This window comes from Oryctolagus cuniculus, chromosome X (genome assembly GCF_051225735.1).
Source record: "Oryctolagus cuniculus isolate XC-2025 breed Fujian yellow rabbit chromosome X, ASM5122573v1, whole genome shotgun sequence".
NCBI lineage: Eukaryota > Metazoa > Chordata > Mammalia > Lagomorpha > Leporidae > Oryctolagus > Oryctolagus cuniculus.
Window position 1 is genome coordinate 18,554,110 of NC_142888.1, and position 24,041 is coordinate 18,578,150.

The 24,041-nt window shown below is 36.0% G+C and overlaps 1 protein-coding gene across 15 annotated transcripts in view; it reads right to left on the reverse strand.

Moving 5' to 3' along the window:
• Nucleotides 1–24,041, reverse strand: part of DMD (dystrophin) — a 2,249,390-nt gene that overhangs the window by 1,280,321 nt on the left and 945,028 nt on the right. For all 15 annotated transcript variants that reach the window (XM_070067426.2, XM_051827673.3, XM_070067427.2 and 12 more), the window contains 4 exons: nucleotides 19,099–19,209; nucleotides 18,532–18,705; nucleotides 14,182–14,337; nucleotides 3,114–3,284 (listed from right to left, as the gene is read on the reverse strand). In XM_070067426.2, the coding sequence (XP_069923527.2) occupies nucleotides 3,114–3,284; nucleotides 14,182–14,337; nucleotides 18,532–18,705; nucleotides 19,099–19,209 (612 nt within the window). The remainder of the gene's footprint in view (nucleotides 1–3,113; nucleotides 3,285–14,181; nucleotides 14,338–18,531; nucleotides 18,706–19,098; nucleotides 19,210–24,041) is intronic.

Sequence of the window (24,041 nt, forward strand, 5' to 3'; positions counted from 1 at the left end):
CTACATGATTATATTAATAATTATAGTAATAAATTCTTAAAATAATTGTCTGAAGTGTGACTTTTAACTCTGTAGAGCAAAGAAAGTTTCAAAGAAACTTGTAAAGCTTACACATGAATTTTTCAGAATGTATGTAACATGTAAATGTGTAGTTTCAGAATGTATGTAACATGTAAATGTGTAGTTTTCACTTGACCACTGAAGGATCTTTATGTTTATCATTAAGAGTTTAGTATTTCAAATAATCCAAGAACATAAGAAATGCCAGTTTTCTAAACTTTTGCTCCTATTAGACTTCAAATTAGATGGTTCCATTGATTTATGAAAAAAAAATCCAGACAGATTTAGTAAATGTCTCCAGATTACTCAAGTCTTCTATTTGACAAGGGTCATGTATATAATTTGTAGATTTCATTCTCTTATATATTGTAATAATTTCATGGTGAAGCTAATGTGAAGATACTACACTAGGTTACTTAGTCTCAATGGCTTCATGAAGACTCTGGGATACAGAATTCATTTGTGGCACACTTTTTAAGGATTCTCTTAAATTGTAATAAAGTGTTTCTCAAACTTCCTTCATATTTACCTCTATTATGCACTGTTATGGTCGCTTCTCCATTGTATCTGTAAAGCTGCTCTATCAGTGGAGGCTAAAATGTATACCCTGCAAAATTCATATGATAGAGTCTTAATTGCCAGAACCAAAGAATGTGACACTAAATGGAGATGGGGCCTTTAAAGAGGTAACTCTGTTAAAATTACATCATTGAGATGGTCCCTGATCCAGTATGAATGGTGTCCTTTACAAGAAGAGAAATCGGAGCCTGCATATGTACAGAAGGAATAGCATGTGAAGATACAGAATAGCAACTCAGCAAAGCAAGGACAGAGGCCTCAAAAGAAACTATTCATGATGACATCTTGATCTTGGACTTGCAGTCTCCAGAACTACAAGGAAATAAATTCCTGTTGTTTAAGCCACCAGTCTTTGATACTCTGTTATAGCAGCCCTAAAAAACTAATATACCAGCTCAACGTGCAATGAGCAATCAAAGATGTGATCTGTGGTGATAATGTGGAGAGTACTGAAAACGAAGTCTGGACGATTTTCATGAATCCCTGATATGCACTACTACTTAATCCATGCATGTTTTACTATATCTCGTACCTCAATGGATCTAAATATTTTAGTTTTTGTTACAGCTAGTGGGTATTTATGCTAAGAACTCCTATTAGTAGGTCAGATACATTTTATAACTGAGAGAGAGGGGGGAGAGGAAGGGAGAGGAAGGGAGAGGGAGGGAGAGGAAGGAAGGGAGAGAGGGAGGGAGGGAGGGAGGGAGGGAGGGAGGGAGGGAGGGAGAGGGAAAAGAGGGAGAGAGAGAGGGTGGGTGGGTGGGAGAGGTCATGCAGGCCTTTTTCTCCCTTTATCCAATGATGTAAACGCCAGGGGTAACACTGCTCTGGCCAATAACTGGTAACTGTCCTCCAGAATGCATTCTCTCTTTATTCATTGTAGTACAATATAATTTCAGGAGGATACATGCCAACCCGAAGAGAGACTGTAATTTGTCACCCTCCCTGGAGGTTAGGTATGGTTATATGACTATCATGGAGATTTCATAATACATCCTTAAAACAGATCTGATATTCTTCCTCATTATTTTCTCCTTTTTTATGGGCTAGAACCAAGGTCTGGCAGTATGAGAAATTTTTACCCAGGAAATATAAATACACATGAATTTCATGAAATGAATCTATCTCCCTTATCCTGTGCTACCTACCTTACAAGATAGAAAAATGCCTCTACCTTCTCTGAGTCACTGTATTTTTGGCTTATTTCTTACACTAGCCCAACCTGCATCCGAGCATGTAACTGTTGTTGGTTTAATTTAACTAATCACCTAGAAAAGCAAACTATGTTTGAATAATAAGGAAAAGATAAAACTAATGCAATCTTTAACCTGAAATCTGCGTATTCCTTACTAACTCAATCTCACAACTTAATTTCATTTACTACAATTTATTTGAAAGCATTTTATAAAATCAAATTCTAGTACTAGAAAAGCTATTTTCAGTTTTGATTGTTATACTATTTTAAATTTTCAGATAGTACACTTAAATTTCCAAAATTTACATCCTTTGGCTAATCATAGTGAATTAAAAATAAAGCAAAGACTTTTTAAAAATGATATGAAGTATGTGAATGTTCACTAATTTAAAAAAATCAATGGGATGGGCATGCTATGATTTATTTTTAATAGGCTTTAATTGTCTTGGCAAAACTGAGGTGAAAACATGTTATTAACTCTTTCTTTTTTATCAATGCATTTTCAAGTAATCAAGTAATGAATCAACTGTAAAGAAATTTTAAGCTATGAGTGCCTTGACCTGAAATTCTAGGCAGAAATAAATGCTTGATTGGCTGTCAGAGAAATGGCAAGAATTTATTAGCTGAGGATGAAATGAGGCCCTGTACCCTTTGGTGATGGAAATGATAGCATCTGTACACATCCCTTGAGATTCTTTTCGATTGTGACCTTGACAATCTGCTAATCTTACAAGTCCTATCCAGCCCAACAGTCAGCAGTCTCTGTGTCCTTGACCTCTTTGTGGTTTGGGATGGGGCCAGAGGGTTGGGGGAGATCTGGACGGAGTCTATATGGGCAGTTTAGTCTTAGGAAATCTAACAAAACAGTCTCATTTCTGGGGAACATTTATAAGTAGTGATATATACACAACTGTAGAATTTTTTATTTTTAATTGACTTATAAAATAATTTTATGAATTCATGGTGTTCAGTGTAATGTTTTGATACATGTACACAGTGTGTAAAGATCAAATCAGGGTATATTGACATTTTAAGGACTTACCCATAACCTAGCTAATTCTAAGCAAGCTTTAGGGAAATATTTGTAAAGCTTCCCATTGTTTTTTGTTTGTTTGTATGATCCTGAAATATACAATTAACCTACTGGTTATAATATATGAGAAAGAAAAAATAAAAATATTTATAATTTTACTATTGTTATACCTTAATAGTTCCTTATAAAACCACACAACTCTATATATTTACATGTTAAAATAATCTTCAGTGATCTATGTTTTACCTTTCCCCAGGCAATTTCAGCATCCAAATTACTAGGCATTCCTTCAACTGCTGATCTCTTTGTCAATTCCATATCTGTAGCCGCCAGCCATTCTGTCAAGGCATTCATTTCCTTTCGCATCTTACGGGACAATTTCAAGCATTTCTCCAACTGTTGCTTTCTTTCTGTTACCTGAAATGAACGATAACAAAATATAATTTGATTCACTTTTCAATTCAGGTTTACTTACAGGCACTTAATTGGATCTTTTGTATTTGTATGATTTAAAAATAACCATTTTCCTACATTTTAAAATCTTTTTTTAGACAAAATAATATGTCCTGAATATCAATAGTAAATAAAACAAAATGGACAAGTGGGACTGACTCCATCAAAATAAGAAGATTCTGCAAAATAAAGGAAACAAGACTGAAAAGGTGACCTACACAATCGAAGAAACTATCAGATAAGGGGTTAAATTCTAAAATATGTAACGAAGCCCTATAACTCAATAGAAAATATAATAACCTGATTTTAAAAGCAAACTAGAGGTTTTAATATGTTTCTTCTATTAATAAGTGCCATTGGCCAGCGAAATACAGTCTTCCATATAAAAATACTAGATGTCATTAATCATCAGGTAAATAAAAATTTAAAATACCACAATGAGAAAATGGAGATGTCACTTCAAGCTTGTTATGATAGAAATTTACACACACACACACACACACACACACACAGTACTGATGAAGATGGAGAAACCAACAGAACCCTTCTCTCTACAGTGTTGGTGAGAATGCAAAATGGTGCAGCCAAAATGAAAATCAGTAGAGAATTTTCTCAAAAAATTAAAAATAAAACTATCATATCATTCAGAAATTCCACTTCTGGTTACTTGACCAAAAAATTTAAAATCACAGGGCCTGCATTATGGGCATAAATGGGTTAAGCTGCTGCCTGTGATGCCAGCATCCCCTATGGGTGCTGGTTCAAGTCCTGGCTGCTAGACTTATGATCCAGTTCCCTGCTAATGCACCTGAGAAAGCAGCAGAGGATGGCCAAGTGCTTGGGCCCCTGCACACTTGGATGAAACTCCTGGGCATTGCAGCCATTTGGTGAGTGAATTAGTGGATGGAAGATCTCTCTCTCCCTGTCTCTCCTTTTCTCTCTGTGATTCTTTCAAATAAAATAAATAAATCCCTTTTTAAAAAGAGAATTAAAATTACAATTCCAAAGATATATAGCACTCCCCTGTTCTTTGTGGTGTAAGTCACAATATCCAAGATATAAAAAAAACCTATCAAAATATTCATTTACAGATGAATGAAAGGAGATAATGTGATTTTGTTATGGGCTAGGTTTAGGGCCAAAATTAATTTCCCAGGTTCTTGCCTTTATTTAGAGAAGAATTCTAAATGTCGCCCTAAATGTCATGTGGTGTGATAAATTTTATTTACAAAGTGAGGAAAATATACAGGCCCACTCGGGCTTTATTAAGGGAGAATGGGGCCAAAGAAAGGGAATTATCATACCCTGCTTTGCTAGTCCTGAGTCCACATGGAAGAGAGTGTGATTCCATTCTTTCTATGTTTTTTGAGCTTGTGAAAACACAAGTGTTTATGTGGTACCATCCCCACGTTCAAGGTAAGAGGAGGTACTTCCTGGGGACGGGTCCCCTGATTGACAGGCAGATGAACATGACAACACAAAGTGAAAGAGGTGTGGCTTCCAGCTCACGGACTTAAAATTATCTAATCTTCACATCAGATTCTACATACCAAGAATTATATTCAGTCTTGAAAAATGACAGTGGGAATTAACCTTGGAACATTATGCTAAATGAAATAAGCCAGTCATGGAGGACAAACACTACATGACACCACTCATATGAGTCATCTAAAAACTATCCAAAACATACAACCAAAGTGTAGAATAATGGTCACTAATGGTTGTAGAGACAAGGAATTGGAGAGCTGATAATTGGCATAAACTTCCAGCAATTCAATATGAATGTATTCTATAGAAATGTATAGCACTGCACCTATAGTTATCACTATTTTATCAATTCATAAAACTTAGTTGAGGACAGATCTCATTTTAAGTGTTCTTACTAAAACAAAGTATATTTTTACAAAAATTCAAATAAAGACAGTCTAGAGTAGGCAAGATCCTTTGTCCAAAAGATAGCATCATGTATCAACTGTCACGGTAGAAAGGAATCCTCTAAATAAAACGTAATTGATAGCCAAGGTTTGTAATGAATATAATGACATAAGTTAACCTAAAAGAAAATCTGTTTTTTTATAGAAAATTGAGTCATTTTTCAGGGAGTTGGGCAAGAAGTACTTATAATCTCTTACATAAATACAAGGCTTGGGGGCTGGTGTTGTGGTATAGCAGGTAAAGCTGCCATATCTGACAATGCATCCCCTATGGGTGCTGATTCATGTCCAGGCTGCTCCATTTTTAATCCAGCTCCCTGCCAGTGGCCTGGACAAAGCAGTGGAACATGGCCCAAATGTTTGGGCCCCTGCGCCAATGTGGGAGACCTGGATGGAACTCCTGGCATAGGCCTGGCCAAGCCCTACCCTGGCCATTGCAGCCATCTGGGGAGTGAATCAGTGGATGGAAAGTCTGTCTGTTTTTCTCCCTCTCTTTCTGTAGCTATGACTTTCAAAATAAATAAGTCTTTAAAAAATGAGGGTTGATCTTGCTAGTAGGGGATAAAATTGGAGGAAAAAAATACTGTTTCTTTCAAGAAGCAAAAGTATTGAGATAACATTTATAATGATCAATTTATCCTCTTCTTTAAGTTCCTTACTTTCACATAAAAATTATGTAAAGAATAGGTCATTTCTACTTAAACATAATTTTATCATGTAATAGGAGCAATAAATGAATGTAATTAAAAAATTTTGTTTTATTAATGGAGAAAATTATTGCTTGATTAGTATTCCTGTTCTCAGTGTTTAAAAGCAAAACTCTCATAAGCAAATTATTCTACATTCTCACCCAGGAAATTAACACATTTATCCACATCCTTTCCAAACATGCTTGTATTCTTTTAAGCTTATGGGTTGATAGGTTTAATACAAAGTCAAAGACCTCTTTCAAATAGCAGTCAAACCACCAGCAAAGCCTGTCCAATTCCAGATCCTCAAAGGGAAGTTCCTGTGCCTCATACTCCTTAGATTATTCTATATTCCTCATGGTTACTCGAACAAACAAAGGGTTTAACTAAGCAGGTTTTATATATTTAATAAGAAAGGAATGAAAACGTGCAAACCAACAATTATGTGAGAATATATAACTTGTAGAATTCAGACACAGAATCTGGACTCTTAAAATTCATTTCCACGTGCAGAATCATGAAGCAAGACCCCTACCTTACACCTTACACAAAAATCCACTCAACATGGATTAAAGACCTAAATCTATGACCTGACACCATCAAGTTACTAGAGAACATTGGAGAAACCCTTCAAGATATTGGCACAGGCAAAGAATTTCTGGAAAAGACCCGGGAGGCACAGGCAGTCAAAGCCAAAATCAACTATTGGGATTGCATCAAATTGAGAAGTTTTTGTACTGCAAAATAAACAGTCAGGAGAGTGAAGAGACAACCGACAGAATGGGAAAAAATATTTGCAAACTATGCAACAGATAAAGGGTTAATAACCAGAATCTACAAAGAGATCAAGAAACTCCACAACAACAAAACCAACAACCCACTTAAGAGATGGGCCAAGGACCTCAATAGACATTTTTCAAAAGAGGAAATCCAAATGGCCAACAGGCACATGAAAAAATGTTCAAGGTCATTAGAAATCAGGGAAATGCAAATCAAAACCACAATGAGGTTTCACCTCACCCCGGTGAGGGTGAGAATGGCTCACATGCAGAAACCTACCAACAACAGATGCTGGCCAGGATGTGGGGAAAAAGGGACACTAACCCACTGTTGGTGGGAATGCAAACTGGTCAAGCCACTATGGAAGTCAGTCTGGAGATTCCTCAGAAACCTGAAGATAACCCTACCGTTCGACCCATCCATCCCACTCCTTGGAATTTACCCAAAGGAATCTAAATTGGCAAACAAAAAAGAGGTCTGCACCCTAATGTTTATTGCAGCTCAATTCACAATAGCTAAGACCTGGAACCAACCTAAATGCCCATCAACGGTAGACTGGATAAAGAAATTATGGGATATGTACTCTTTAGAATACTATACCACAGTAAGAAACAACAAAATCCAGTCATTTGCAACAAAATGGAGGAATCTGGAACACATCATGCTGAGTGAAATAAGCCAGTCCCAAAGGGACAAATACCATATGTTCTCCCTGATCGGTGACGACTGACTGAACACCAAGAGGGAAACCTGTTGGAGTGAGGTGGACACTATGGGAAACGGTGGCTTGATCAGCATAGCCCTGACTGTTAATGAACAACTTAATACATTATCCCTCTTAGTAGTTTTTTTATCTGTTCTACTTAATATGACTGGTTTAGTTCTGTAATTGATGCACAGTTATTCTTAAGTGTTGAAAATTAACTGAAATGTGATCCCTGTTGAACATGGGAATGGGAATGGGAGAGGGAAGAGATGTATAATTTGGGACATGTTCAGGCTGACTTGCCCCAAGTGGTGGAGTTGGAAGCTTACCAGGGGATTCCAATTCAATCCCATCGAAGTGGCATGTACCAATGCCATCTCACTGTTCCAGGTGATCAATTTCAGTTCACAGTTGGTCATGGTGGAGGGACTGGGAGTCAAAGGGAGCACATAGACAAGTCTAGTACCTGCTAACACTAACCGATGGAGTAAATAAAGGGGAGAGTGATCCAACATGGGAAGTGAGATACTCAGCAGACTCATAGAATGGCAGATGTCCTAAATAGCACTCTGGCCTCAGAATCAGCCCTAAAGGCATTCGGATCTGGCTGAAAAGCCCATGAGAGTATTTCAGGCATGGAAAGCCAAGACACTCTGGCAAAAGATCTCTGTGAGTGAGATCCCAGTGGAAAGAACAGGTCATCAAAGAAGGAGGTACCTTTCTCTGAAGGGAGGAGAGAACCTCCACTTTGACTATGACCTTGTCTAAACAAGATAAGAGTCGGAGAACTCAGAGGGCTTCCATAGCCTTGGAAACTCATGACTGGTGCATAGGGAGATTACTGATGCCATAGACAGGAGTGTCAATTGGTAAAGTCAACAACAGGAGTCACTGTGCACTTACTCCTCATGTAGGATCTCTATCCTTAATGTGCTGTACATTGAGATTTAATGCTATAATGAGTACTCAAACAATATATTTCACTTTGTGTTTCTATGGGGGTGCAAACTGTTGAAATCCTTACTTAATGCATACTAAACTGATCCTCTGTAAAAAAAAAAAAAAAAAAGAAATTATCAATTTCCAACTTGACTCTCACTGGGATTAAACATGACAATAGGTCTGCTCTGATTTCATCATCATTTAAAAAAAATCATCTATTATTTTTCACTTTATGTTTCTGGGTGGGAGCAAACTGTTGAAATCCTTACTTAATGTATACTAAGCTGATCTTCTGTATATTAAGATAATCGAAAATGAATCTTGATGTGAATGGAAGGGGAGAGGGAGTGGGAAAGGGGAGGGTTGTGGGTGGGAGGGATGGTATGGGGGGGAAGCCATTGTAATCCATAAGTCGTACTTTGGAAATTTATATTCATTAAATACAAGTTAAAAAAAAAAGAAAAAAAATTCATTTCTTCTTTTTTTTTCTTGTGTCATAATTTCATGAAAAAATAAACTTGTTCTGTTATGGAGGTGGAGAATCTGAGCATTAAATGTAAATATGTTGTAAATACATGACTCTGCAGAGGCAACACGACAGCATGGTAAGCATGATAGGTTCTGTGCCAGCCAGTGGACGCTAAACTTGCCTCTGAACTTGGGCAGGATATCTGATTTTCCTCATTTTATGAATCTAAAAAATCAGATCACCCTACAAAGGACCTAGGACTACTGTGAGGGTTAAATCAGATAATGGTTTGAGAGTGCTTGATACTTGATGACACCTCAATCTCTTCCTTAATATTGTTTTCCCTTACGGAAAGTTCAATGGAAACCATCTCTAAAGGTATATAGCAAAAATTTTATTTATATTTATTTTAAGGCTTTACAGATAAAGAAATCCAGAAAAAAAAAACAGATTTTTTGCTAAGAGATCCTAAAATCAGGGCTGAAAGTGATCTCAAGTATAAGGAAATTGGTTAAAAGAATAGAGAAAAAACACAAGTGCATATTTGCACATTATATCCTGACATAACAGGTAACAATCAAAATAAGAATCTAGCCACAGGCAGAAAAATTACCAAAAGAGAACATATGTGTAAAGAATTAAAAATGTTACAATAAAAATAAAAACCCCAGAACATTCTTATGCATTCTAAATATCCGACAAAACTAATCAGTTCTTTTAAGACAGATATGTGTACATTTAGAAAATATTTAGTTGCTGAGGGTGCAAATTCATTTTTTACAGATAGTTTTCTTACTTCTATTTCTCCCATAAGGAAAGTAAAGCATCTGCCCTTTCAAATGCAAGGATTTTATTGGTGTATAGGAGAAGAAAAATACACCTTTATGGTGTGTTTCCCTACGCAGTTATTTTTTCAATGCACTAGTAGTTGAAAAGGAATCTAGATTCAATATTTCAAAGAAACCCTGTCTTCCCAGAGCTAATGTATTATTGATTTTTATTGATTTTATTTTGTTTATATCCAGCTAAACAGATTTTTAAAAAACAGGAGACACTGCCATCTTAAGGAAAATTGAGTTTTACATTTTATTTATTTATTTTTTTGTTGAGAAGAAAAGATACATTTAAAAGAGTGCCACCTACAGTTTCACAGGTCACTCTTTCATGAACTCTTAAAAGTAGTATATTTTGGGGGATGAAGCTAATATTGCTAGTGTTGTATATTTCCATAAAAATCAAAGCATATGGGATCAAAAATTTTAGGTATTAATGCATCAAGGGTAAAAGTTTTAATATTTCTCAATGAAGTTATTTAGATTTATAAATGAACTATTTTTATTCATTGAATAATTATTGTTTATTTAAAAATAATAAAATTATGTAAGAATAGTGTTATTGCGTTAATTGGGTCCTTTCAAAATTTATATGTTTAAACTTTAGCCCCCTATGTTACTGTAGCTTGTATCACTGTATGTAGTTATTAGGAAGTTATTCAGGTTAAATAAGCTCATAATGCTGGGGCTCTAATCAGATAGGACTATAGTTTTGTATCAGGGGTGGGGAACATCCAACTAGCAAAATCACTTTGAGTCTGGCCCTGCCAAGGCAACTGCAGGAGGACTCAAAATTAAATAAATCTCTAGCAGGGTAATTTTCAAGTTGATAATTTTGCATGGTCTATGAATAGTGTTACAAATGTTCAAAATGACCCTTGGCAGAAAAAACGTTACCCACTCCTGCTTTATATGAAGTTATAGACAAATCTCTTCCTCTTCCTCCCTCTTTTCCTTCCCACTCTATAGGTGAGAAAATTAAACAAAATTTAAATCAGAAAAACAATACAAAAGATCATTGAAATGAAGAGCTGGCTTTTGAAAAAATAAACAAAACTGATATACCATTGGCCCAACTAATTAAAAATCACAAGGAGAAGACCCAAATCAATAAAATCAGAGATGAAAAAGGAAACTTAACAGACACCACAGAAATAAAAGCAATCATCAGGAATTACTACAAAGAGCTGTATGTCAACAAATCAGGGAACCTAGAAGAAACGGATAGATTCCTAGACACGTACCATCTACCTAAATTGAGCCATGAAGACACAGAGAAGTTAAACAGACCCATTACCAAGACAGAAACTAAATCAGTAATAAAGATCCTCCCAGCAAAGAAAATCTCAGGACCAGATGGCTTCACTGCTGAATTCTACAGCCATTTAAAGACGAACTAACTCCAATTCTTCTCAAGCTACTCAAAACAATTGAAAGGCAGGGAATCCTCCCAAAATCCTTCTATGAGGCCCGCTTCACCTTAATTCCTAAACCAGAAAAAGATACAACAGACAAAGAGAACTATAGGGCATTATCCCTAATGAACATAGATGCAAAAATCCTCAAAATACTAGGTAGCCATCTATAAGTCAGTAAGAGAGCTCTCGTAAGTAAACAAATGAGCCAGCACCTTCTCAAACTTGGATTTCCAGCTCCAGAACTTCGATAAACAAATTTTTATTATTTAAGCCATTCTGTCCATTTTATTTTCTTATAGCAGCCAAAGCTTACAAACAGGTAACATGTACTGAATTAGGGCAAATTCAATGATGTAAATTCTGAAGATGAGTAAAATAGAAGGCTTCTTTTATATTTTATATACATGTATACACACACATACCTGTGTGTGTGTATGTGTGTGTGTGTGTGTAATAAGATGACCTCTATTGCCTTTGGTTTCCCCACCAAAAATCATTACTGAATCTGATTTGAAGGTTAAATTGATGGTAATTATTTTCTCAGACAAGGAATACATGACTTAAGACATTTCTATTTCATGGTATTTATACATGATTCCAAAATCTTAATTATTGTTTCTAAATTAATATTTACTTCAAAAATAAAGTTCTGCCTATGTTTTTCCTGTATTCAGTCATACTATGAAATGAAGATTTCTTAGTACTTCTTTAATTTTGCTTTAATGATATTTATTACTAAGTGCCAAATGGTTAAAGCAAAGCTAAGCTCTAAAATATGTGTTTTCAGGGATAAATAAAGTTCATATTATTTTGAGAGTCATCTAATTCTTAATAATTATCGAGGGTACTAATTGTCTTCTAATGTCATTTTTTGGTATTACATTCTAAATAATTTATTCTATGTTATTTTATGTTAAATTTACTTTTGCAGGGGCAAAAATTTTGTGAAATTAATTTTTTTGGCAAAGAAAAGGCAAGGCAATAATTCATGTTTGAAAAGATAAACTGATAAAGCCCTTTTTAAATATTTTCTTAAATAAAAGATAACCATCAACATATTATCTTGCTGTAAGACACACAACTCAAGTTATAAACTATGAAGTGTAAACAGAGAACACATCTCTGGAATCGCATAAATCATAGCACTGAGATTATTTTCAGATATTAATTAATCTGTAATTGATCAGAGCCCAGAGATTATTCAATCTTCTATAACTGATGTTAAATATGGAAGAATTAGCATTTGTGAACATCAATAAATACTGGAACAAAACATCAGTTGCAGATTTAACTTTTCTTTCTGTGGTTATCTTTAATACAATGAACAGGTTTTGTTTTATATATATATATATATATATACACAGTGTATGTATATATGTGTGTGTGTGTGTGTATACATGTCTATTATTCCAATCTTGGTGGACTATGCAAACAGTTAAAATGTACTTTAAGATTATCATCATGCTTTGCTACTAATTCGATATAATCCCCAAATGGCCACAATTACCAGAGCTATGCCCATTCGAAGCCAGGAGCCAGGAGTTTCTTCAGGTCTCCCATGTGGGTATAGGGGGCCAAACACTTGGACCATCTTCTACTGCTTTCCCAGGTCATAGCCGAGAGCTAGATTGGAAGTGGACCAGCCAGGACGACAACCGGAGCCCATATGGGATGCCGGCACTGCAGGCAGCAGCTTTACCCACTATGTCACAGTACCAGCCCTATATTTTTCATTAACTGGGAGAATCCTTTGTCACAGCATGACAACAAACTCCTTTTCAAAACACACTGCATAAAAATTAGAGGGTTTTTAAAATATGAAAATAAATACTACCAATGTTACTTCCAGATTTCCATTAAGGTGTAAGATTTACTTTCAGTGATACATAAATTGCAATTCAGGGCTTTAAGATATAATCTTTTTTTTTTTTTTTTTTTTTTTGACAGGCAGAGTGGACAGTGAGAGAGAGAGACAGAGAGAAAGGTCTTCCTTTTGCCGTTGGTTCACCCTCCAATGGCCGCCGCAGCTGGCGCACCGCGCTGATCTGATGACAGGAGCCAGGTACTTCTCCTGGTCTCCCATGCGGGTGCAGGGCCCAAGCACTTGGGCCATCCTCCACTGCACTCCCTGGCCACAGCAGAGAGCTGGCCTGGAAGAGGGGCAACCGGGACAGAAACCGGCGCCCTGACCAGGACTAGAACCCGGTGTGCCGGCGCCGCAAGGCAGAGGATTAGCCTAGTGAGCCGCAGCGCCGGCCGATATAATCTTAAATTTACTGTTGCGATAAAATATTACAAATTAACCTCTACATGGTTGCTTCCCAAATATGTAGTGTAAATTGACAATTTTCTCAATGTTGCTCTTTTACTCAATAAAGTTGGGAACTAAAAGGCTGCTGCTCGATACTATTATAGGAGTGAAGAGGCAACTTAGTATCATAATTTAAAACCATCAGAACTCTAAATATAGAGTGTATTTGAGTTCAAGAAAGTGAAGTAACAATCCTAGATATTCCACACTTTCACTTTAAGGAAATAGAGAGATGTAAGACTCTGTAACCGGTAAGTTGGAATTATTTCATGGGACTTTAATTAGAGCAACAACACAAAAATCACAGAGCCATAGGACTCAATTGGCCACCCATGCTGTTATTAACCAAGTGTGGCACATGATACAAGGCTTGCTAAACCAGGCAAGGTTTTCTATGGATGTGCCAACTCCATCAGACTTAATGTGGTCTATGTAGACTCTATCAGCTCCAGCAGACCTACACAGAAATAGGTATAGTAATTTTTAATATTTCCCAGTCTTCAAATCATCACAAGTATATTTATATAATGAAAAGATGTCTAGTTTAAAGCAAAAATACCCTTTTAAACTATCAAGTGGACCAACAAAAACTTCCCTGAGCTTTACATATTTTACATTCTATACATTGATTAGTGCTTTAGAGTTACCATGTATATTGGTATCTATCTATCTTCAAGAATAAGATTTCTGAGACTCCAATTCTAGTTATTTACTGTCTCTGGCTTCACAATTTTTAAGGGAAGTATAAAGTAGTGCTTATGATCTCATTAAGCACATACCTTTGCTCCCAGCTCATTGTAATGCAATTTCAAAGCTGTTACTCTTTCATCCAGCTCTTTGGGGTTTTCGGTCTGTTTTTTCTGTACAATCTGACGTCCAGTTTTTATCACCATTTCCACTTCAGACTTCACTTCACTCAGACTTTTGTACAAGTTCTAAAATACAAAACAAAGCATGAAAATTAGCAAGTGTTAAATTAGTTCATAGTATTACTAAAATATGTATCAGCTTAATTGCTATATATTTACAGTCTTAATGGAGTAGTATGTTGCAGCTGTGGCCAATTTCTAGCTTGTACATTTTCTCTTAAGGTTTCTATTTCCAATTATGTACAAAATATAGATGTGCATAATTTGCTGTTATTCTTAATAGAGGACATCATGTATGTATTAAATTCTTCTCTCCAAAATCATAAAATCATCTAAAATTACATGGTTTCCATTTTAAATGTTAGACTTATATAAGTCTAGCTATGATTTTTGACCAATTAACTCTGTCATTCATACCAGATATTTATTGAATGCCTATCATATACCAGAGAGTATCTAAGTTAACGAGTAACTAGTGGTGGCCAAGATAGATATGAACAATGTTGTTCTCATGGAGCTTAGATTTTATTAGGGTAAAACATGTAAATTTTCAGATCACAATTACAATGTACATTATTTCATATACCAAAAAGAAGATAATTCAAATATTTTAACTATAGAAGTATATTTTCTTAATCGTGTTGATCAAAAATACAAAGATATATAAAGTATGATGTAAACTTACATGTATATAACAACTAAAAACAATAAGTATCATGATTCACAAAAGTAGGTTAGTGGGGCCAGCATTGTGGTGTACCAGGTTAAGCCACAACATGCAGTGCTGGCATCCCATATGGGCACAAGTTCAAGTCCTGGCTGCTCCATTTGAGTTCCAGTTCCTTGTTAATGTGCCTGGAAAAGCAGTGGAAGATGGACCAAGTGCTTAGGTCCCTGCATCCTCATGGGAGTTCCAGAAGAAGCTCCTGGCTCCCAGTTATAGCCTGGTCCAGCCCTGACCATTGTGGCCATTTGAAGAGTGAACCAGCGGATGGAAATAGAACTCTGTCTTTGTACCCCTCCTCCCCATGCCATAATTCTACCTTTCAAATAAATAAAAAGGTAGGTTGCAATAACTAAGTAGCATGAGACAACATTATAATTTTGGGAGGGAGCTATGTTCACCACTATGCCACTGCCTCTTGGTGTCATGACTTAACTTTACAGTTATTTTCCTGGGATGGCATGGTACTATGTACATCTGCATATATGTATGTAAGTACTTGCATATGTATACATGTATGAATAATAGTTTGGATTATTGTTGCTTTCATTTGTTCAGTGGCAAATCTGAATAATTGCTATTTAATACCACTCAAATTTGCTAGTTGGTAAATACTTCTTGCAATTTGAAGTAAAATTGGGTTTGTTTTCTCTTTTCAGTTTAACATCAGTCTCTAATACAAAATATTTTGTAAAAGACTGAATGATTAATCAATGCTACATGCATAATCTATTGCCATCTTAATCCCCTCTTTGATAACTGATGTTTATATTCATTTAATTGTGTGTTCTGAGCTTTCCAGTTTTTTTGTTTGTTTGTTTATTTGACAGGTAGAGTTATAGACAGTGAGAGAAGAGACAGAGAGAAAGGTCTTCCTTCCGTTGGTTCACTCCCCAAATGGCTGCTATGGACGGTGCTACGTTGATCCTAAGCCAGGAGCCAGGTGCTTCTTCCTGGTCTCCCATGTGGGTGCAGGAGCCTGAGCACCTGGCCCATCTTCCACTGCACTCCTGGGCCACAGCAGAGAGCTGGACTGGAAGAGGAGCAACTGGGACTAGAACTGGCGCCCATATGGGATGCCAGCACTGCAAGCGGAGGATTAACCAAGTGAGCCACGGTGCCAGCCCCTCCAGCTTATTTCTTTCTAACTGCATTTTGCTTTGTTCTTTTTTCCAAAAATTTATTTATTTGAAAGGCAGAGTTATAGAGAGGCAGAGGCAAAGAGAGAGAGAGAGAGAGAGAGAGAGAGAGAGAGAGGTCTTCCATCCGCTGGTTCACCCCCCCATAGCAGCAACAGCCAGAGCTGTGCACATCTGAAGCCAGGAGCCTCTTCCAAGTCTCCCACGTGGGTACAAGGGCCCAAGGACTTGGGCCATCCTTTACTGCTTTCCCAGGCCACAGCAGAAAGCTGGACTGGAAGTGGAGCAACTGGGACTCAGACTGGCACCCATATTGGATGCTGGTAATGCAGGCAGTGGCTTTACCTGCTAAGCCACAGTGCCAGCCCCTTATTTTGTTCTTAGAACATTAAAAATATTTGAGTATTTCAAAACACTGAATTCATTAATTGTTATGTTGGGAACTAACTATGAGTTTTGGAATCAGAGATACTGAAAAATGATTTACTGCTTAAACTTTATGAAAATCCCAGTGATTTACTTTATGATAAAAGCTCATACAGGGGTCAGCATTATGGCGTAGCAGGTAAAGCCAATGCCTGCAATCCTAGCATCCCATATGGGCACCAGTTCACATCCCAGCTGCTCCATTTCCAATCCAGATCTCTGCTATGGCCTGGGAAAGCAGTAGAAAATGACTCAAGTCCTTAGGCCCCTGCACCCATGTGGGAGACCCAGAGGAAGCTCCTGGCTTTGCATCAGTGCAGCTCTGGCCGTTGCGGTCATCTGGGGAGTGAACCAGAGGATGGAAGACATATCTCTCTTTCTGACTCTCCTTCTCTCTCTGTGTAACTCTGCCTTTCAAGCAAATAAATAAATCCTAAAAAAAGCTCATACAAGGTACTATAAGCAATTAACATCACTTCATTCAACAGGAAAATATTTGTAACCAAGAAAGGTAAATATTCTTTATGTTCATGTTAATAAGACATTTTAATAGGCAAAACTCATTTGTGAAAGCCATAATTATAAAATATATGTGTTTGTAAATATATTGATCTTAAGTAATGAAACATATAAAAGTTCTAATGAAATCATATCCACATGGAAGGACTATTTGAATTGGTCCTGACATTCAAACTAGAACCCAAACCAAAGTGGTGCAGGACAAAGGTAGAGCAGGGAGCAGGTGGTATCATTTCTGGCTCATTTTGCTAGTAGCTAAGTTTTATGAGGGAAAATTAGAGACTTGGTCTTAGAAGAGAATATACAGCTCCCTCGATTCAAATATTGGTCATAATGATAGTGTACCTGGATCACTTCTCCTTTCAATTCCTACTGTACAATTTCAGTTATGTTCCCCCTGTATTGCTACCTTTACTCATCTAATATCAGCTAATTACAGTTTATCATTATAGTCAAAATTCCTTTTTTTTTGGAATAGGAATATTTAAAGTAATGGTGCCACAAAGTATAGCCTGAATTATAAAGACATTTTATTAAATATTTCATAATTTCTTGCAAACAAATACACACATTTCTTTCAAAATATGTGTTATAATCAAAGCTATTTCACATTCACAATGATATGACAGATTTATATTAAAAATGGGTCAGTTTTTCATTTATAGTCTGGAAAAACGTAGAAATAACATTTAAAACACCAAACACTAATCTTTCCCTTCACTTCATACCATTAAGTGCTTTCATTGTAAGTGAATTTTTACTCTAATGGTCATTAGACATAATAATACTTATATTACTCTGGTAGACACTCAATTTCTTAGCTCTATGTTATCTTACATGGTGCATTTCCAAAGTCTAACGAAGAGTTATGGTACCGACAACTTGTATGTTTTCATGCCTTTTTATTTTGTCTATGTGCTGTATTGTTATTTCCATGTGTATCAAGCTCTGGTGTTTAATGGAAAGATACTAGAAACTGGAGTAAGAGCACCTATATTGAAAACTCGTTTTGCCCTCCATCTACTGTTCGTCTTGCAGGAAATCTGCAGTCTTGAGAAACAGAAATGTCAGTCAATCATGTATCTTACACGGTGCTCATTATTTCTGGAATGCTTAATATTATTGCAATTATCACTATTATTAAAGTTTCCAGATTCATGTATTTCTCTTCTGCATTTCAATTTAAATATATATTCATTTCCGTGAGAATCCTTTGATTTCTGCACAGTCCTTATCAGAATTATTAAGAATGATATAGAATAGGTAAAAAATGACTACAATTTCAGTAAAAGTTCTTGCCTTTCAATACAGTTGTTCCATTTTTCTTAAGTTTAAAATGACATAGTATAATTATTAAAGTTATCTGAAAACAATTTCTATTACAAAAGAGAATTATCACTTAATAAGGAAAAAGCAAGGTGCAGTTATATATTTGCCACCAGAAATACATACCACACAGTGATTTAACTGTGACTGAACTACTTCCTGTTCAACACTCTTTGTTTCCAATGCAGGCAAGTGCATCTTCACTTCATCCAAAATCATCTTACTTTCCTCTAGACGCTGCTCAAAATTGGCTGGTTTCTGGAATAATCGAAACTTCATGGAAACATCTTGCAATTTTTTCTGTAAGGACAATAGAAGGAGTCCCTGGTTTAATTTTGTCTTTCAAACAATAACAACTCGTACTTTTGTTAACAGTTTTTCTTTATTTCTGAAGACATATATAAATAAAATAAAAACACAATCATTCATTCTCCATTTGATTAACATGAGAAAGACATATTTGATAGAATACAGTATTTGTTATTAATGTGATACTAAATAAAAGGTAATTTATTAACCTATTCTATGTTTAAAATTACAAAGCAAAAAAAGCCCATAATATTTAGACATCACATTGTAGTTTTTAATAAAGTCTTCAATTCCAGTTTAGATAATCAAATTGTCTAATATAGGTTACAATATATTTGAATGCCCAGCCAAAGCAGGTTCCCTAGTTTATACAATGAAATATACCTGTGCAACATCAATTTGGGACAAGACTCTTTGGGCAGCCTCCTTCCCTTGGTTATGTTTCTTCATTTCTTCTAAACTAATCTCATGACTGGTCAAATCTGACTGGATTTTCTGTTGAGAGAATAGCACTGTTAGCACATACTGAAAATTATTACAACTAACAATTCACTTTCCTGAGAACATGGAATTCAGAACCATTATTACGAGGTATCCTGTGCTTCAGCATTACAAAAAATATTTTATGGATCATAAATTATGAGAATTACATGACTTAGTTCTCTCCTATTGTGACTTTTATCAGAAAGATTATCCTTTTGATTCGATGTTATTGAACAGATATTTGAGATGTTTTCAATAGGGAATATCTATTTGTATCTAATATAGTCAATTGAAACCATTTTACCTTTGATGTCACAATCAAATCTGACCAAGTATAAGATCCAGCTAAAGTGACAGAAGTAAAATATAATGCAAAAGTTAGAAGTGGAAAATGTTCATTAATTTTAATCTTTGTTCATTCTGTGCAATGTTTCAGTTAACTTTCAGGGAAAATATAGTTCTAGGAGAGGGAAATTAAATAGCATTGTTTTTTCTCTGAAAGATAGTTAATGGCTTCTTCAAGTAAGTGCCTTGAAGTTTAGATAGCAATAAATAATGTCTACATAGTCAATACACAATAGTTTTATCAAATTCTGTTCAAAAGTATGTCTGTATTTTACTTTTGGGATTCTGAGCTAATTATAGTTATGGGTCAAATATTACAGTGTGATGAGAAAACAAAAAATTATCTTTTTTTGTAAGACTCCTCAAAATCAGCCAACGGTCAAATTACTTTAATTACAATCAGTAATAAGATTGTCACAAATAAGTAAAAGATGAAAATGTGAACTTATTATCAGTGCTCATAAACATTATCATACAAAAGAGTTTGCATAACACTTATTAGTGTAAACTAACTTAACCAGATAGAGTCAATTCAGGCACATATTACTAGAAAATATGGGGCAGGAACTGGCATGGCAGTTAAGGTGCTTAGTTCACCAACAACCCATTTTAGAGTCCTTGGGTTAGAGTCCTAGTTCTGCTTTCAATCCTGCACCCTGGTAATATACACCCTGGGAGGGAGGAGATAATAGCTCAAGTGCCAATCAATGAGCAACTGTAATCACTGAAATCACAGGATAGAACCATCAAGCTTGGCTTTATCAATTCATAAAACTATCAGAAATAACAATAATTTGATGTTACAAATAAATAAAATATAGGCTTGAGTAACTTTCTGAGTCAAAACTTTAATGGGACCCTTGTTTCCATGAGAGTTTTCTACATCCTTGTGACAAATCTCCATGTCTCATTTTTGGTTTTGTTTTAGGTAATTTTTTTACATATAAACAATAGTTCCGACTAATATACTGGATATACAAAGTGGCAGGATTTATTAAAACCTAAGCATTTCTTGTTGAGGGAAAATGAGGTGTGAAGACAGAACACTGAACAGTACAAAGAGACTGGCAGAAATATAAGTGCAAACACAGGTGCTAACAAGATACTAAATAACTTCATGTCTTAAACGAATGCTTTCTAGTATTTTCAAAGTGAATATCAATTTTAAAAAGTTGATCAAGATCATAGATAATATTTATACTGACAGTATTTAATAACTAAGGAAATTCATAGTGAGAAAATGTTACTACTAGTAACGCTTTGGACAGTTTGAATTTTAATATTCATTATAGGTATATTTGTGTGGGGAGTGGGGGGAGAGACACAGAAAGTTAAAGGCAATACACGATTGTGCAGCATGCATTTATTTAAGGGCTTTCAAATGTGAGGGAAGTAGAAATGGAGGACAAAGAGAAAAGCATGAAGAATACAGGTATTTAAGGGATGTGGAGAAGAAAGCACCAAAGAAAGAAAATGAGGAGTCTAAGGGAAGGAGGATGGAAAGGACCAGGAAAGAGAATGCCACATAAATCAAATGCTGTGAGAATTTTCAGAATGAGAGAGAAGTCAACAATATTATTTCTAAGATAGATCAAATAAGATAAGTAGTAAAAATGATACATTAGCTGGTAATAATAGTCAGTGGATGATGAGAGCAGAAATCTTACTTTCAAGGACTGATGCCTGATTAAAGATCAAGAAATGTTCTTATAAAAACAGTCAAAATTATTTTTGAAGAAATTTGTCTTTATACATAAGGAAATTCAGGTCAATCAGACTTGAATGTGATTTAAGGCTATGGGAAAAGAGCCAATGACTAATTTTTTTTTAAATTTAAGAAGATAATTGATTAGAAAAATAGAGTGAAAACATAAGGGAAATAGAATGAAGAATAAAACTCATAGCCAATGGAAAATATCCACAGGAGTTCTTTTTCACATACCGAAGTTAAGAAGCAAAAAGACAACTTTGGGCATAGAGAGGCATTAATTTGAATGCTTCATACTTTAAGCTCTCAGGGAATAACGATGGGATAATGGTTAAATCTCAGACTTCTACCTTGGGCAAAGCAGCCAATTATTCTGAGCCTCAATTTCATCATCTTTAAACTGGGAAAGATAATGACAAACAGCAATGATGTTTTATTATCATTTGTAGATACTATATCTGGAAAATTCTCATAACTTCAGCTGACAACTAGATTGATTTTGGTCAAAAAGAATGAGTGTGATAGTATATGTTGAAACACCTGCTGAGCATACTGTACAAAGGTTTATTTATAATTTTTAGTGATGTTATGTATAATTTTATTTTTTAAGATTTTATGTATTTATTTGAGAGGTAGAATTACAGATAATCAGAGGGGGAGAGAGAAAGAGAGAGGGAGGGAGGTCATCCTTCTGCTGGTTCACTCCCCAAATGGCCGCAACAGCTGGAGCTGTGCTGATCCGAAGCCAGGAGCCAGGTGCTTCTTCTCGGTCTTCCATGAGTGTGCAGGGGCCCACGGACTTGCGCCATTTCTACTGCTTTCCCAGTCCATAGCAGAGAGCTGGATTGGAAGAGGAGTAGCTGGGACTAGAACCGGCACACTTATGGAATGCTGGCACCTCATGTGGAGGATTAACCTACTGTGCAGGGCACCGGCCCCACGTATAATTTCTTATAAGGACAAGACTCTTGGTATTTGCTTAGCGTGACAGAAGAGAACGTCAAGGTTTAAAGGAAATTGGTGAAATGTGAATAGCTACTGTGGTAATTGGTAAATAAAACTGATGAGAGAAAAGTTAAAAAAAAAAAAGATATTCAGAGTGAGTAAAGTACCCAGATTTTACATCTGTAACATTATTTGTTTGTAAGCTTTCATTACCTTCTACGTAACTTCAGTGACCAAGGCATAGTAGAAGAGAAAATGAAATTTATACATGGTTCTTTAGCCTTTTATACAAGAGAAACAAAAGAAGAGCACAGAAAGAAATTATCATTATCTTCACTCCATTTCCTAATAATAAAGCAATTCACTCCATTTCCTAATCAAATGAGCACATGTATTTATCATCATCACATAAAGATGAGGATAGAAATAGTACTATGTCTAAGCATACCAGGGGACTCCAATTCAATCCCATCAAGGTGGCATGTACCAATGCCATCTCACTTGTCCCAGTGATCAATTTCTGTTCACAATTGATCACAATGATAGGACTAAGAACCAAAGGGATCACATAAACAAGAATAGTGTCTGCAAATACTAGCTGATAGAATCAAAAAGGGAGAGAATGATCCAACATGGAAAGTGAGATACACAGCAGACCCCTAGAATGGCAGATGTCGTAAACAGCACTCTGGCCTCAGAATCAGCCCTTAAGGCATGCAGATCTGGCTGAAAAAGCCCATGAGAGTATTTCAGGCATGGAAAGCCAAGACACTCTGGGAAAAAAAAAAAAAAAAACTAAATGAAAGATCTCCACAAGTGAGATCCCAGTGGAAAGAACGGGTCATCAAAGAAGGAGGTACCTTTCTCCGAAGGGAGGAGAGAACTTCCACTTTGACAATGGCCTTGTCTAAAAATTATCATAGGGGGGCTTCCATAGCCTTGGCAGCTCAATGCAAGAGCCTAGGGTGATTACTGATGCCATAAACAAGAGTGTCAAATTGTTAAGTCAACAACAGGAGTCATTGTGCACTTACTCCTCATGTAGGATCTTTGTCCTTAGTGTGCTGTACATTGAGATTTAATGCTATAACTAGTACTCAAACAGTATTTTTCACTTTATATTTCTGTGTGGGAGCAAACTGTTGAAATCTTTACTTAATGTATGCTAAACTGATCTTCTGTATATAAAGAGAATTGAAAATGAATCTTGATGTGAATGGAAGGGGAGAGGGAGTGGGAAAGGGGAGGGTTGCAGGTGGGAGGGACGTTATGGGGGGGGGGGAGAAGCCATTGTAATCCATAAGCTGTACTTTGGAAATTTATATTCATTAAATAAAAGTTTTTTTTTTAAAGAAATAGTACTATGTCTAAGGTAACATAACTTAGAAATAGCAAACTCAGTGCCCTTTAAACAATTATATTATCTCCTAAATTATAATCTAAAAATGTGACTATCCACCACATGGACATTTGTCAGGGCCTGCATTGTGGCACAGTGGGCAAAGCCATTTGTGATGCTGGCATCCAATATAGGTGACTGTTCAGGACCTGGCTGCTCCACTTCAAATGCAACTCCCTGCTAACGTGCCTAGGAAAGCAGCAGAGGATGGCCTAAGTGCTTAGGTCCCTGCACCCACGTGGGAGACCCAGAAGTTGTTCCTGGATCCTGGCTTTCACCTGACCTCTCTCTCTCTCTCTCTCTCTCTGTGCGTGTGTGTGTGCGTGTATGTGTATACATATCTCCCTATCTTTCCTTGTTCTTCAAATTAATAAATCTTTAAAATTTGGACAATTTTCAGAGAAAACAGTTATCATTATAGATATAATTTAATCAATTCAATTCAAT